Genomic DNA, 12,418 nt, shown 5'->3' on the forward strand with positions numbered 1-12,418 from the left:
CTTCTGTATGATTTGCTTATGTTTGGAAAATATTTGAATGTTAACGGTTTAACCCGATAACCGAACCGATAAGCCAATATCTTAATGGTTCTTAATGGTTTAGCTTTATTACAAATCGATAATAAATATGTCAAACCGATAAACTTCAAAACCAAATCGAACCACCCCATATGCAGCCCTACAGGGTTGGTTAAATTTAGTATTCTGTAATACTTCTAGATCCCACGAAAGCTCTAAAATATACGAGACAAATAGTTTTAAATTTCAGTAAATAGTAGTAATGATATAAAGAAATTATGGTCAACAATATATGGTCCCACGATACATTTAAATGTATCACATAAATTGAATGAATTGACACTGATGCATCATATACTCATGTAATACTATCATTCTTTTTATTGATCATTTATCTAGAATAAAGATAAATGTATTTGAGCGTCTACGTCGATTGCATTGTTTATACTATATTGTTGACAATTTTCTTTTCAATTCTTTATCTTTTTGAGTGAAAATAATTGAGTTTATAAAACTGGTACCACTTATTAATAAGGAACAATCCACATACTATAAACAAGAAAAAGTAAGTAACTACACACGTAAAGAAAGACACCAATACTGTTGTTTTAATTTGAAATTAATGCTTCTCCTACACTTTGAGAAAATGTACCTTCAAAACTCAAGGGGTCTTGATCAATATAAAATTTGGAGAATGAAACAAATCTAAGAAAGACCTTATGCCTAAAAACTTTAATGTTCAATTTGAAATACTTATTTGAGTGACTTATCTTTCAGGTGTCTTTTTACTAGAATTGGTGCAGTGAAGTTGTAGATTGGTAGTAAAATAAGTGGATAGTTGTATTCAATCAGGTGTATTTTTAAACTTTGTTTCAACTTTTTCATTTTTCTTGTTAAGGTTGTTGGCTTCTCGATTATATTTGTAACTTATTTTTTATATTAAGCATGTAGCAATAAATTTGTTGTTAAAATAGAAGTATGTATCATTTTTATCTTATTTTTAAGGTAAACTAGTTTTCTTTTCTACTTTAAGAGCATAAGTTTGAATAATTTAGTGAAACTATGTAAGTGTCAATTGATAAACTTAATTGTGCTTTCTTTGTTAACTAGTTCTTTATATAGATCCTGGTTATACATTATCACTAATTAAGATTTCCAACAAAGGTAATTATTAATTAATCTACTTGTTGTGTTTCTTGTTAAGCTGGTTAATTAGCACTGATTATCTTTTTTTTTAATTTCAACCTTAATAGGAAGATGAATAATCTAGAGCGTAGTTGTATGTATGAGAGGTTAGATGGCCGAGGGGGTTTATACTCTATATTTGTAACCGGGGTGGATGAATTTATTCAATTTGCATGTTATCAACCAAATTGTATGAGTGGTGTCAAAGTTAGATGTCAATGTGCAAAATGTCAGAACTATAAATTCATGGATATTGAAACTGTTAAATGTCGCCTTTATCAATCTAGATTTATTGAGAACTATTTTATTTGGAAGCAGCAAGGGGAAAGAGATGATATAAGTAGGACTTTGTATGGTAATGCATTGCATGGTGGTGGTCAACCTGCATTCGGAGAGAATCCATACCGACAAATGATTTTGTATGCACTTGGTACCAACTTTTCTCAGGGTTCAAGTTGGCAATCTTATAGAAATAGTGAACCCAGGTCATCTCATCCTTTTTAACATTCAATGGAGAAAGATCCTAATCCCGTGTCCAAAAAATTTTATGATTTCCTAGATGTTGCTGATACAGAATTATATCCTAGTTCATCCCTCTCTCAACTTCCAGTTGTATATCGAATGTTGAATATTAAAATGGAGAATAATATGTCATAAAGAGTCTATAACCAAATGATGCAATTGCTTAAAGAGTCTTTACCTGAAGATAACATCATGCTTGATAGCTATTATCAGAAGAAGAAGTTAGTGTGTAGCTTGGGTTTGCCAATTGAAAAGATTGATTATTGTGAATATGAATATATGTTTTATTGGGGTGATGATGATGAATACCTTACATCTGGTAAATTTTGTAGCAAGCCAAGGTATAAGCGTTGTGTTAGCTCTCGTAAGAAGAAATTGATCCTTTACAAGAGAATGTATTATTTTTCTTTGATTCCGAGATTCCAAAAATTATATGCATCCCATGCTACAGCTGCTGACATGAGATGGCATCATGAACATAAAAAAAAGATGGTGTGATGTGCCATTCATCAGATTCTGAGGCTTGGAAGTACTTAAATGAAACTTATCCCTTTTTTTCCGCTGAACCAAGAAATGTCAGGTTAGGGTTATGTACAAAAGGTTTTCAACCATTTAATCAGTCTGGAAGAAAATATTCTTCATGGCCAGAGATTGTCACTCCATACAATTTACCTCCAGGAATGTGCATGAAAGAGGCTTATATGTTCTTAACAATCATTATTCCATGTCCCAGTAATCCCAAACATAAAATTGATGTTTATCTGCAACCCCTAATATAGGAATTGACCTTGTTGTGGGAGAATGGTATGGAAGTATTTGACATCTCAAAAAGGGAAAACTTTCAATTAAGAGCAACTTTGATATGGACAATTAGTGACTTTCCTGCATATTCTATGTTATCAAGATGGAGTACTACGGCTAAATTAGCATGTCCTTATTGTATGGAGGAAACACAATCTTTTAGATTACAGCATGGAAGAAAACAATCCTTGTTTGATTGCCACAGAATGTTCCTTGACCAATATCATCCATTTAGGAGAGATCAAAAGAACTTTCTTAAAGGACAGACTGTTAAAAGACCCCCCCCCCCCCAACAAAAAAAATAGGAGAGGAAAATTTGGACCAGATTTGTAATTTAGGAATAAAAAATGTTACAGAGTTAGATGCAGAACAAGTTAATAAAATAATATGTAAGACACGTGGGTAGAAAAAGCGAAGCATCTTTTGGGATTTGCCATACTGGAGTTCTAACATGATTCAACATAATCTTGATGTAATGCATACTGAGAAAAACTTCTTTGATAATGTATTTAACACTGTTCTTAATTTTAATGACAAAACCAAAGATAATCTACAGTCACAGTTAGATATGACAAAGTATTATGATCGACCTCAATTAGGAAATGATAGTAATGGACAATATCTAAAAGTTGTCTATACATTAGACAAGGAAGCAAGAGCGATCTTGTTGAATTGGGTGAAAGGCTTAGAGTTTCCAGATGGGTATGTTTCAAATTTGGGTAGGTTGCTAGACACAAATGCGAAAACGTTATTTGGAATGAAGAGTCACGATTGTCATGTATTCATGCAACGACTAATTCCTATTGCTTTTCGTAAACTAATTCCTAGTAATGTGTGGCAGACACTTATAGAATTGAGATTATTATTTAAAGATCTTACTTTGACCACTCTACGAGTGGATGATATGGTGCAATTAGAGAGAGATATTCTATAAATTTTGTGCAAATTTGAACGTATATTTCCGCTAGGGTTCTTTGACTCAATGGAACATCTTTCTGTGCACCTTCCATATAAAGCAAGGGTTGCTGGACCTATGTAATATCGATGGATGTATCCTTTTTATAGGTAAATATGTAACTCTATGTCAAACTTGTGACGGTTAATTAATACATAACCTTCCAAAACATAATTTTACCTCTTTTTCTGTATATAGGTATTTGGGATCTCTTAAAAAGATGATTGGGAATAAATCTAGTGTTGAGGGTTCTATTTGTGAAGCATACTTGATGATGGAGTCAACACAATTATTTTCTTATTATTTTTAACCTCATGTCATGTCGCAAAATCATAATATGGATCATAATGACGATGGTGGTGTTGTGGAAGATCTTAAAGGAAATCTTTAAATATTCTCCCATCCAGGTCAACTTTAGGGAGAAGCAAAGAAATGAGATTTAACCTTAGATGAATTCAAGGTGGCCCAAACTTATATTTTACTAAATTGTGAAGAGGTTGAGCTATTTGTGAGGTAACCAAATTCACTTAATAATAATAAAATTTATTCTTATATCATGACTTCTCATATTTAAATTAATTTATTGTAATGAAGTATGTACCTGCAATGTTTGGAAGAAGAATTTCCGAATCTCGTTCAAAGTGAAATAGATGAGAGCCTTGAAGAAAATTTTACTATATGGTTCAAGGGATATGTAAGATTTAAATAAATATAAAATTTCATATAATGATGCATATACTTAAATTGGCTTCTCATGTTTAACTAGATCTTTGTTTTTTTTTAAATAGGCTCGGTGCAATCCCATTGAAAATGAATACTTGTGTAGTCTGGCTCATGGACCATTAATAAGAGCTATATCCCATTCAGTTTATTTTGTTAACAGATATAAATTTCACACAGAATGTCATGGTAGTATGAGATCAACAATGAATAGTGGAATTTGTATCTTGGATCCAAATTTTAGGGATTATTACGGGTGGATCAAAGAGATCATACAAGTGGAATACCGTGAAGAAGCTTTAAAGTAAACTGTGTTATTCAAATGCGAATTGTTTGACCTAACAATAGATGACGGTGTTAATAAGCATGATCTGTACAAATTGGTTGAAATCAACCATCATCATCGGTATAAAAATTATGAGCCTTTTATTCTTACAATGCAAGCAACGCAAGTATGTTATGTACCTTATCTAAGAAAAAAAAGGAAAAGGAAGATTGGCTAGCTGTATTGAAGTTCAAACCTCGAAATGTTATTGAATTACCAATTAAGGAAATAGTGATAACTTCAGAACTGAATGTTTCTTTTCAAGTTGAAAAAGTTAAATTCCATGGGATAGATATGTTTGTTTCTGTAGATGAAGACATTCTATTGAATGATCCAAATAGGGGTGTACTTGAAATGAGTGAACCTCTTAATGATGGTTTATTTGAAGAGCATCATGAAATTCAAGATGGATCTACAGAAGAAGAATATGAAACTGAGGAAACTGAGGTGGAAGATGAAGATAAAGAGTTTGAAGAAGACATAGATAGTGTATAAAGCTTGGTAAATATCTGCTATTTTAGCTTTGTTGTATTTGTTTTTAGTAAGAAACTACGAAATCTGCTATTTTAGCTTTTTTTGTAGTTTGTTTTTAGTTACAAACATAGACTGTGCCAAGTGCTTCAAAAAATGTGTTATTTTAGCTTTGTTGTATTTTATTTTTACTGATTTTTCTCTAAGATATCATCATTTTATTATTTTTTGATTTCCTTTTAATAATTTGGAAATTTTTCGTATCGCATCATTTTAATTTAATTTTTAATAGTGCTAATCTAATGACACCGTTATTTTTTTCAAATATGACTCGAGGTAGATATCATGCCGGCAAGTCCACAGTCAGGAGTAAGGCTACTAATCGTGCAAACATTCCTTCTATTCCATCTCCTATGATTGAACAGGATGATACATGTTCCATTCCTACCATGCCACCCGATCAAACACCGCTTATTCCTGAGACATCTTTTATTTCATCTAACCAAAGCATCCCAATAGGATATAATATAAATGCTCAAAGAAACACAGTAGCTGAGGCAACATCTAGTCAGAGAAATATATCTTCTTCAGTTGATTCCAGTTGTAGCAATGTCCGGACCCTTATTTTTCTGATTTCTTCATTGTTAGTACCTACTACTTATATGTTTGTTGTTTTTGTGTTTACTGTTATTGTACATAAATGTTGTGTAGTGTTATTGGTGTTGAATTGGATGTTGTGCAGGTTGGAACCATCTTCCAAATGCTCCAGTTCTATTACATTGTCATTCAAAAGTGAAGTTGATCCTAATGGTATCAACTGGAAAAGTGTCTCACAAGATGTCGAAGATGGTTATTTTGGAGAATTCTAGGTATATTTTTTAAGATCATAATCAATAGAAATTGTTTGGGTTTGTAGCTAACACTTAATTATATTACTTTAAATTGAATTTCAGAAGAATTTCTATTGGGATGCTTCTGTTAGTGAAGTTATGGTGAAGCAACAATGGATGAAGAAGGCTGCATTATGCTACAAGCATTTTATTTCCGATATAAAGAAGCATAGAGCTACAGTTCAACCATAATTTGTAAATGACCATGTGTGGGAAAAGTGGATGGAACTTTGGCAATGTGATGACTGTGTCAAGAAGTCCAAGATAAATTCAAGAATCATTGTGGTGTATAGGAAGTAGCTGCTGGGACATACACAGGTCGCTCTATCACAGCTGGAGAGCACCGAAAAAAACTTGTAAGTATATATTTCATGAAAATTGTCTGCTGCTATGTATCTTGAAATAGTTGATTATTTTTCAATCATTTCTTCTTCATTTTAGTAGCTATGGTTGTGTCTAAAGTGCATAGCAAGCAGCTGGTTGTGTGGTGCTACTTTGTTTGGGTTGCTACTATGCCCTTTTGGCTATTGATATTCTAGCTTTTCCTCTTTGATTTGGCGCTATATGTAATGCTCTGGTCTGCTTCTATGTACCTTAAAATATATGATTAGTTTTCAGTCGTTACTTCATCGTTTTAGTGGCTATGGTTATGTCGAAAGAACTTAGCAAGTAGCTGGTCGTAGTGCTTCCTTGTTTGGGCTCCTGCTATGCTATTTTAGGTGTTAATATGCTAGTGTTTCCTCTTTATTTTGGTCTTATTTGTGATGCTTTAGTCTGCTGCTACTTACCTTGTAATAGTTGATTATTTTTCGGTCATATCTTTGCCATTGTAGTAGCTACGGTTCTGTCTAAAGTGCATAGCAAGCAGCTGGTCGTCATGCTACTTTGTTTGGGCTGCTGCTATTTCCTTTTGGCTGTTGATATAATCTATATGTGCATTCATTTCTCACAAGATACAAATTTATTGAATTCATGTTGTATGCTTTAAGATATTACCGAAAGAAAAATCTTTGGACGTCATCCTTACCATTCTAAAAAACTAACAAATCTTTGGACTATTTGGTATTTGTCTAGATAATCAAGTTTACTACTCATTCTCTTTTTAATTACAACCCTTGAATTGTTGAATTCTATGTTAAATGATTTATGATAAGAGCAAGCTTTAGCTTACGTCAAGAGTTATATGGTTTTCTTCTTATCGGTCTTTACCACTTGTTGATTATTATTGACAACTATGTTTGTTTTTCTTTTTGAAGGCTGAAGGAGCTACGATTAGTTAGGATTTTACTTTTAAATAGAACCATAAGACTAAGTGTCTTGTTTGTGTTGATTCTGATTTGTTACAATTATTATTGCTGGAAATTTTTGCTGCTGCTGAATATTTTCTTTCATTGGAGCTGCTGCTAATTTTTTGCTACGTTTCTAGCAAGAAGATGCAATGATAGCTATGTTAGTTTTTCTTTTTGGGGGCTAAAATATCCACACATAGATTAATTATAGAAAATAACCAATCCATATATATTCTCAAATGAGAACTGTGAGTATATCAACGTCAAGCATACAAGAAATTGAATCTTTAGTTGTGTTGTTTAGATTCCAAGTTTGATGTTCCTATTTTTATCTTCCTTTCCATTGTCATACAGAAACTCCAAAGAATGAATAATGTAGTTGAGACTCTATCATTCCTTATTGCAATATCCCTCTTCTCATCTTTATTGAAAGGTGATGTATTATGTGGCATGTCCGAAGTTGAAATTCTGATTCTGTAATTTCTTTACTGTGATGTTTGGAATGTTGTTTTTATCCATTATGAGAAATGTCCTTGCCTGCCTTTGGCAGTGCTTGAAAGGAATGGAAAGTTAGTAGCTATGTACCTACAAAACAATGAATATGGTTAGCTAAAAACTCTGCCAGCAAGTTTCCTTCTCTGTAGGTATGAGCCACTTCGACCAAGTTATGAGCCATTAACATCTTTATTTTCTTTATCTCTATCGCAATGGTACATGTCACCTCCCAAACGACATGAATAATTTTGCTGACAATGAGGGAATCTGTCTTAATCATCAGAGGTGTTAACCTATTATTAAGACATTGTTGTAGTGCATATCTTGTTTATTACTATAGTTGTTGCTGGAAATTGTTGTTGCTGCTAAATGTTTTATGTTATTGTAGGTGTTGCTAGTTTTGTGCTATTTTTTCAGCAAGCAGCTATTGCTATTTTTCCTGCAAGCAGCTGCTGCTAAGCCATTTTATTTTGCAGCTATATTTCCTACTAGTTTCTCTGTTTTTTTCTGTTTGTTTTGCTGCTATGCTAAGATGTTTGCTGATATTTTTTTTGTTATAATAGGGCAAAGAAACTTGATGGTGTGTCATGATTCACTTTTCGTTTACTACTAATGTACGTTGGTCTCACTCTAAATACCTAAAAATTCTGTATAGGGTCTTAAAATAGGTTGAGATCCAACTCTAAGTGAGTTACATTTGCACCTCCATACACATAATTATGATGGAAAATCTTTTAATGGTAAGCGTTCCCAACTTCTACATGTAAGTCCATAACTTACATCTAACTATATGATACTTATCTCTTATTTTTGTTTTGTGTTGACATGAACTTGAGTATATTTTAATAACTTCACTTGTTACAGGAAAGGTATGAAGAAATTGTATGGGAAAAAGTATAATGTGAATCTGAAATTGACTAATTGGAGACATATTATGAAGCTGTGGGAGGAGCAAAGAAGAAAAGACTATTTGGTCTTGGATCTGAAGCTGCCAGTTACTTTGGAATAAAACTTTGTACCTGCAATGCTTCCACATCATCAGTACCACCTTCGATTTCTATACCGACAACAAATATGGAGGAATTTGTGAAGCAATTGATTCCGGTCCTTACAACTCATTTTCTTCCGATAGTTATTAAGCGTGTTGGTGGTATTAGGGTACATGAAGGGGCCGTTCTTGATCCTCCTCCTACTAATGATGATGACTACGACGTTGATTCATAGCTTCATATTATTCGTAGTCCATGATAGTTGCACTAATTTTTTATAGACTATTTTGACATTAGTTTATGTTTGACAATATACTTGAAAGTGTGGGTGTTGGACACAATTTTTGTGAAATTTGCTATGTATTTGAATGTTGGATATTTAATTATTTTATAATTTATGTGTTTCAACTATTTTCTTATAAAATTATTAGCGACCAAAAATTAGTGACTAACTTTTCTCGTTGCTACTGAAAAACTTTAGGGACAGATTAAATTAGTTGCCAAAGATGGATGGAATTAGCGACAAAGATTTTAGTGACTAACATCACCGTAGCTACTGAAAAACTTTAGCGATGGATAAATTTGGTTGCTAAATATGGTTACTCAGTCGATCAAATTATGTTGCAAAGGATCAATGACAAAATATTCTGTCGTAAATTAAGCCACGAACAAAATGAATTTTGGGAATAGCAACGCTATAGCAATGAAAATGTACATTAGTAATATGAATAATCAAACTATTTTGTCGCTAATTGGTCACAAATTTTGTAATAGAATTCAAATTTTTGTTGCTATGAGGTTAGCAACGAGCAATATAGGGACGGAACATTTTCCATTGCTATTCCGTCGCTATTTCTATTTAGAGACAGATTTTCATATGATAGCAATGAATATGTTGTGTCGCTAAATGTTGTTTTTTTGTAGTGCGTGTTAGACCTAGTTATGTTATTTGGGGTATGTCGGTTAGATGATTACCTCCCATAGTTTTAGTTTCAGTCTCAGTATAGAACTTAGTTTAATTCTACAGAATGATGACTGCCAGACATAGTCAATCAGTATCATTAACTCAGTTATCAGTAATCTCAGATATTAGTTATTCAGTTATCAGAACTCAGTACTCAGCTTTAGTATAACCTCAAATACAGTACACACATATATACACAGTATTGCATTCTTAGTATTTATAGCAGTTTCAATAATATGTATACTCTTACTCAGTTATTCACTATTACTCAATCAGTTACTGTTCATGCATATGAACCCTTGCATTCAGCCTTACCTCATCTAGCATACTAGTACATTCTATGTACTGATGCATACTTTTTCTTTGAGCTATGATGTCTCATATCATAGGTTCAGACGCTCAGGTTCCTAACCGTGCTTAGACACATCCAATTAGCAGCAACAGTTTCAGTAATGGGCCCTTATCTATCGAGGATATACTTTTATTTTAACATTTTAGTTTATCAGTCTTTTGATAGTCGAAGTTAGTTATGGGATTTTCCCATCAACTCCACATTCAGACAGTTTAGTTAGAGGCTTTTCAGAGTAGACTAGTGTAGACAGTATTTTAGATTTAAGATATTTTTATAAGATATTATTATTACAGTTGTTATTCTTTATCAGTATTTAGATTATGAACCTTATGAAATTTTAGCCTACTTTTTGCATTATTATAGTATTATTATTTAGTGCTTACAATAGATATTAGTCATGGGTTAGCTTGTGGTCCCTCAAGATCATAAGTACGTGTAGCATCCGGGGTACAGACTCGAGGTGTTACACTGGGCATGTTGCTAGGCTTTCCTATCTTAGTATTAGTTAGGGCATATTTGACATCTAGAAAATAAACTAGACACCTTAGCCTATTTTGGGGTATAAATGGCCTAAATATGATAATTGAGGATTAGAAGTAGGTTCTTTCAGCCCACCGTAGGCTAAGACTTGATTTAGCCCTTGTGGACTTAGTTATGGATGTTAGGCATAGTTGGGATTAATTAGCCTTTAGAATAAGGTTACTTTGTGACTTGATAAATTATGATGACTTTCCTCGAATGAATTATGGCTTGTAGCTATCGTTTGGTATTTCAGACTTGATGTTGTCCATTGACATGCTTGATAATATATACATTAACATAGTTATGATATATGGCATATAGATACGATATGCCTTATGGATATGATAAATTCCTCATAGATATGAGATGCCTCCTAATGAGAGATGCTTATTGAGATTATGCCTCCTAGATGAGAGATACTTATTGAAATTATGCCTCCTGGATGTGAGATGATTATAGATATGTTTCCTGACTTTTAAAGATGTTATGCCTTATAAATACCTTATGGCTTATAAATATATAATGATGTATAGATATGATTATTAATATGGGTTTTGAATATGTATAAGGATCAAAGGCTTTGATTATGATGTTATATTTATTTCAGACACATTATTGGGGAAAAATTGGTGTTATGATATGAGTTGACCATTCGAGAAGAATTTATCCTTGTGCATGATGTGATCGTAGTTTATTGATATGGTAGAGCTTACGGTGCCATTGTTTGAAAACTGGTGATGGCATGCATAGATTTGATACATTCATGATTGTTGCATCAATGATTGATATGATTCCAATTAGATTTTGATCTTATTATTATTGTGACTAAATGATGGTTAAAGACCACTTTCTACCTTAAAATGGACTTCTTCACAATAATAAATGTTTGTCTGAATGAAGAACTTATATGTAAAAGAGATTAATAGTGTTGTTTAAAGATGTGATAGAGACAAATTATGCACTAAGATTTGACTCTACAAGTTACTCCAGTCGTGCGAGATTTCAAACCTTTTACACTTTTATAATTATTTAGTCCCAAAGTTCACTCTGGCTAGCAGACTTGAGTCCGTAAACCTATCATATCCAGATACATATCTCTCTAGTTGGAAGATGATGGATAAAAGATATAACATTGGGGTAAAACACAAAGATAATATTTAGTAATGATGTTATGTATACATGTGCTACTGATGACTATGATCATATGCTTATTTACCCAAAAAGGCCAGAGGATATTATGATGATGATATTGATACTTGGTAAGGATGGAGATATGATAATGAGATTTATACCCAACAAAGTCGGAGGATACTATGATGATGATATTGATACATGGAAAGGCCAGAGTATATTTTGATAATGACATTGATACCTGATAAGATTGGAGGATTATTATATTGATATGCCTATGTGTACATCTACTAGTTTGAGTTAGACTATCCCAATGTATGGCTATTATATATATAAATATATACCCAATAAAGTTGGAGAATAATTAGGATGACAATGGTTATGATGAATATGATTGTGATGATGATGTCTATGATGATGATGGTTAGGATAATGATTATAATGCTATTGCGGATTTTGTTGCATTTATTCTTGCATGTACATCCCCTATAACCTATATGTGCTTATATCTATCAGCCCATATGGTGTGGTTGAATAGATATGGGTGATAACAATGACTTGTGGTGTGTTGTATGTTGATTACAACTTTTGAGCCTGGGGCGGTGGGGGTACGTGATAGGCTTAGCTAGGTATTTTTGTTTCCAGAATAGATGTAAATCAAATTATTATCGACAATGTTATTATCATTTCTATAATTATTGTTATGGCTAGTTTATGATAGATTGGTTATTTATTAGGTATCAGGATTCCAGGTATGATTTTGGGCTCTTATATCTTACGATTATATTA

The 12,418-nt window shown here is 32.7% G+C and overlaps 1 protein-coding gene across 1 annotated transcript; it reads left to right on the forward strand.

The window, feature by feature from the left end:
• Nucleotides 1-5,323: 5,323 nt before the first annotated feature.
• On the forward strand, nucleotides 5,324-8,895 carry LOC107841403. The gene is made up of 6 exons (XM_047402596.1): nucleotides 5,324-5,640; nucleotides 5,740-5,836; nucleotides 5,951-6,067; nucleotides 6,181-6,243; nucleotides 8,060-8,180; nucleotides 8,612-8,895. The coding sequence occupies exons 1-6, from the start codon at nucleotides 5,324-5,326 to the stop codon at nucleotides 8,893-8,895; spliced, it is 999 nt and encodes a 332-aa protein (XP_047258552.1).
• Nucleotides 8,896-12,418: the final 3,523 nt, after the last annotated feature.

Source organism: Capsicum annuum, unplaced genomic scaffold, assembly GCF_002878395.1.
Source record: "Capsicum annuum cultivar UCD-10X-F1 unplaced genomic scaffold, UCD10Xv1.1 ctg2516, whole genome shotgun sequence".
NCBI classification, from domain to species: Eukaryota; Viridiplantae; Streptophyta; class Magnoliopsida; order Solanales; family Solanaceae; genus Capsicum; species Capsicum annuum.

Coding starts and splice junctions, on each gene's coding strand:
- LOC107841403 (XM_047402596.1), top strand. CDS start 5,324: ATGACTCGAGGTAGATATCATGCCGGCAAGTCCACAGTCAGGAGTAAG. Junction 5,837..5,950: donor GGAAAAGTGTCTCACAAGAT/GTCGAAGATGGT, acceptor ATTGAATTTCAG/AAGAATTTCTATTGGGATGC. Junction 8,181..8,611: donor TAGTTTCTCTGTTTTTTTCT/GTTTGTTTTGCT, acceptor CATATTATGAAG/CTGTGGGAGGAGCAAAGAAG.